Source organism: Pteropus alecto, unplaced genomic scaffold (genome assembly GCF_000325575.1).
Source record: "Pteropus alecto unplaced genomic scaffold, ASM32557v1 scaffold8, whole genome shotgun sequence".
Taxonomy (NCBI): Eukaryota; Metazoa; Chordata; class Mammalia; order Chiroptera; family Pteropodidae; genus Pteropus; species Pteropus alecto.
In genome coordinates this window covers 24,876,702-24,880,797 of record NW_006494609.1, presented here as the reverse complement: position 1 = coordinate 24,880,797, position 4,096 = coordinate 24,876,702, and the positions used below count along the sequence as shown (strand labels likewise).

The following is a 4,096-nucleotide window of genomic DNA, read 5'->3' as shown; positions in this document are numbered from 1 at the left end:
GTCCAATCACCGCGCCGGTGCCGCCTCTGCGGCGCCTGCACCCAATCCCCGCGCGGGCTGGGCCTGCTGTGTCCGTCGTAGAGGCACTTCCGGTCTAGCGGGGACCAATCGGCGTTGACAGCTCCGCGGGGTCAGCAATCTACGGCCCAATCTGACCGCTCTCTGCGGCGACACCGAACACCGCTGGTTCAGACCCCATCAAATAGCGCCTTACCCCTTGCACCAAATGGCAGCCTAGCAAGCGCGGGAGAATCTGCGGCCGGGCTCGGGGAGCTCCAGAGATCTGGAGAGCCGCGCCGCGCCGGCCCACGGACCCCAGGGGAGACCCTCCTCTTCCGCGAAGCCCTTTCTGGCCCGGCCACCAGGGGGCGCCCGGACTCCCTCTCACCCCCACAGCTCGACCCTTCCGCACGCGGGCGCGTAGCACCTCCCGGAAGGCCGGTGACTCCACCGTAACCTACATCTGCAGACACACGGCCCAGCCTCTCCCGCCCATCCTCTGTCTGGCCAGCCTTCGCCAGCCTCCCTCTGCCCTGCACCCTTAGCCTCTCCTTCCCGCCACTGAAGACAGTCTCTGAAGGAACATTTGGAGAGCAGCTCGGCGGTCGTTTCAGAGTTAGACACACGCTTACCCTACGCCCAACAGTGCCAGCCCCGGAACCTGTGAGAGCTGTGCTCGCAGACACGGAAGTGCAGAGCAGCCTTGCTCAGAACAGCCCCAAACGAAAGGATGCGAGGGCTGCCAGCTGTGCAGTAAGCCCACCCAATGGGGTGACGGCCAGCGACCGCCGCACCGCTGACAACTGCTCTGTATGCTGTGGCTGTGAGACGTCCAGAGAAGCAAATGTGTAGGGACAGAAAGCAGGTAGCAGTGGCCTGGGAAGGGTCCAGGACTGGACAGTGACAGCAGCTAGGCATGAGGGAACTTTTGTGGGTCATGAGTCTGGAACTGGATCGTGACCACTGCAGAGTCTGTGAATTGGTGACAGCGTGGAAAGTGCTCGAGTGAATTTTGTGGTATGTAAACTGTGCCTTGAAGCTGTCAAGAAGACAGAGAGGGGAGAGGAGAGGGAAGGAGCAAGAAATCTGTCCGGGACCCCAGGACCCCAGCCCTCCCCACCTCGGCCCGGCCCGGCCCGGCCGCCGAGCACGGTCGGATCAGGGGCCCACGTCCTTCTCAGTTCTCACCTTTGCTGCTCGCCTCCTCTCAGGCTCAGCCAGCTCCTCACCCATGTCCCCCCATGACCAACCTCCTCCGCCCCGGCTCCCCCACAGTGCCCCTGGGTCGTCCACCCCAGCACCCTCACCTGGAACAGCCATTTCTCGTCTGCACCCTCCACTGCACTGCAGTGGCCACCTGCTGGCCTGCTCACTCACCCCCGGGCACCATTGCTGCCTGCTCCCCCGGCCCTCACCCATCCCCTCCAGGGTTCGCTTTTGGCTCGGGCTAGGACCAGCGCAGAGGCCTCCCTGCCACCCTCCATGCAGCCTTCAGAGTAGAGACCATGTTTCTCAGCCCACCTGAGGCCCGGCCGACACACTCATCCTGCAGGCATCGGCTCTCTAAGCACTCACCTCGAGTGGCCCCCACCTGGACTATGAGCTGGGGGGGGGCGGAATGGGGAGTGGGTGCGGGGAGAGGGCAGGGCAGGTTTTCTGTGCATCCACTGCCCACTCGGTGGGTCCCGGTCTCTACCCCATTACTGTCCGCTGAGGGACCCGGCCTTCGCTTAGCAGCCTCTGCTCCCTCCTCCCCACTCCAACCCATCTGTCACCAAGAAGCATGCCAGCTCCCAGCTCATGGAATTCCATGAATCACTCAATCTCTCTCTCACACACCCACACGCTCCCAACACCGCACACTGCCTTTCAGCCCCCACAGCCCGTCCAGCTCAGGCCTGCAGTGCAGCCACCAAAGGCCTGGGCCAGGGCCGAGGCCACGTGCTAAGCTACGATGACCTGTCTGGGCTCCTCAGGTCAGCAGAGACCTGGGAGGGGCCGTGTCCACCTGGGCAGGGTGCTAGGGGTGGGATGGGGGGGTGAATGGGGAGGGCTCTGAGGGGGGCCAGTGAGTCTGCAGCTGCTGCTTGAATTGACACAGAAGTTTCCAGAAAGCTCCCAGCCATCGCTTCACAGCCAGTCCTCAAATGCCCCTTTTTGGGCAACCGGCCACTTGGTAGTCCCTGGGCACAGGGTGGGGACAAACAAGGGGCGATGGTGTCCAGATGGACGCCCCTGCGGAAGCACGGCCGGCCGGGTCTAGTGGGATGTGGGGGGATGGGGATCGTTGGGGCAGCAGGAAGTGGGGAGGACCGGCAAGGACTCCCTACCACAACGCCCCCAAAGCCCAAAAACGGAACCAGCTGAGCTCAGCTAACCACCGCACAGCTGGGTCTCGGGGCGCTGCCCTGCCGTGCCCTGCACTCCCACTGACCCATCAGACCTCCCCTTGCCCAGTGGGCTTGGGACACCCGTGAGTCTGGAGCTGCCGAGCTGAGCCTCCGTGGGGCCATCCAGGGCAGCCAGGCCACTTGCTGTGCGGGGGGTGCTGCAGCCTGCGCTGGGCCCCCAGGAGAGGCCCCTCCACTCTGGGCCGCAGCAGGCAGGGCAAGTGCCACGCGGGGTGTAGCATCAGGACCTCCACTGCAGCTCCCCCACAATCCCCAGCAACAGGCACACACAGGCAGGTCTTCCCAGCACTGGGTTTATTGAGGGTGCTGGATAACAGGGGAGCCCCAGGTACCCAGGGTTAAGGCCAGCAATCATCAGCCCGGAGGGACAGTGGTCTGGCGGAAGTCCAGGGGTGGGGTCACCACAGCCTGCAAGAGAGACGGGGACTCTGGTGAGTGCAAGCCTCACTCAGGACTGGGGGCCCATCCTGAGGGCCATCTGGGAGGGGGGCGGGATGGGGGTGTACCTGGATTTACTTGAAAGTGTGACTCTCAGCTCCACCCCGCCCAAAGCCTGCAGAGAAAGTAGGGGGCAGGTCAGGAGCTGTGGGGGCTAGGTTGGGCCGTAGGGGGCTGGGTCGGGCCGTGGGGGGCTGGGTTGGGCCCTGAGGAGCTGGGTCGGGCCATGGGGAGCTGGGTCGGGCCGTTGAGAGCTAGGTCGGGCCAGAGAGCATACCTTTGGGCCCGAACATGGCGGAGTAGCAGGGGTGGTTGCAATAGGGTTTGCCTTCGTGCTGCAGAGAAAGGGTCCGTTAGGGGCTGGCCCCACCGAACCCCACACACCTGCTGCCCCTGTGGCCCCGCCTACCTCGGCATGGCCCCCCGAGGTCAGTGTCTTTCCACACTTCTCACACTTCAGGCAAGGCCGATGCCAGTCCTTCCCCAGGGACGTCACCCGCTCGGCTGCAGAGATACAGACAGGCCCCCCATGAGACACCGCTATGGGGACACAGGGCACACCTGCCCACTCACGCACCCACCTGCTCCAGCCACCTCTGCCTAGGGCCTCACTCTGCCACACTTGGTGGCCCACCCGAAGTCTCAGATGGCCCTTGGGCCCTGTCAGTCTGTAGCTGCATCTCCAGCTTCCTCCACCAATCCAGCCGACTAAATGGGAGGGGCTGCGAGCCCCCGGCCAGGGTTCTGAGGGTCGGGTGGGGCTGGAGGGGAAGGGGCTGGAAGGTCAGGAGGGCCCTGCTGCGGGGTCGAGCCCTCTGACCTCTGCGCCAGTTACCGGGTGCGGCCTGCAGGGCGCCCTCCCGGTGGCCCGGGCGGGGGAGTTCTCACTTCCTCCTGCCCCTCCCATGGGTGGGTCTCGGGGCGCAGAGCAGGAAAGTGGCGCTGGGAACGGGAGTGCGCCCGGGATCGCGCCCCAGGCGCAAGTTTTCCCCGTCTGTTTCTACTTAGCGCGGCAGGGGCGGCCGGAGTCCCGCGTTCCTTCCTGCTCCACGGGGTCCCCGCCCAGGGCGCGCCCCGGAGGAGGCGGGAGAGAGCGTGACCCAAACACTGGAAGATCCAGAGACAGGCAGAGGCACCCCACGCAGGGGTCCCGACCTGCGCATCCAGGCGGCCTCAGGCAGGGCTGAGATGTCCGCGCAGGGTCCCCCGGAGCCTCCGCCCCTGAGCGGCCCAGGCCCGTAGCCCCG

General features: G+C 65.4%; 1 protein-coding gene across 1 annotated transcript in view; it reads right to left on the bottom strand.

The window, feature by feature from the left end:
• Positions 1 to 2,688: 2,688 nt before the first annotated feature.
• CRIP1 (cysteine rich protein 1) overlaps positions 2,689 to 4,096 on the bottom strand; it is a 1,646-nt gene continuing 238 nt past the window's right edge. The window contains exons 2-5 of the mRNA XM_006925614.3: positions 3,259 to 3,353; positions 3,127 to 3,184; positions 2,918 to 2,964; positions 2,689 to 2,819 (exon numbers count right to left, since the gene is read on the bottom strand). Coding sequence (XP_006925676.1) covers positions 2,924 to 2,964; positions 3,127 to 3,184; positions 3,259 to 3,353 — 194 coding nt within the window. The 3' untranslated portion in view covers positions 2,689 to 2,819; positions 2,918 to 2,923. The remainder of the gene's footprint in view (positions 2,820 to 2,917; positions 2,965 to 3,126; positions 3,185 to 3,258; positions 3,354 to 4,096) is intronic.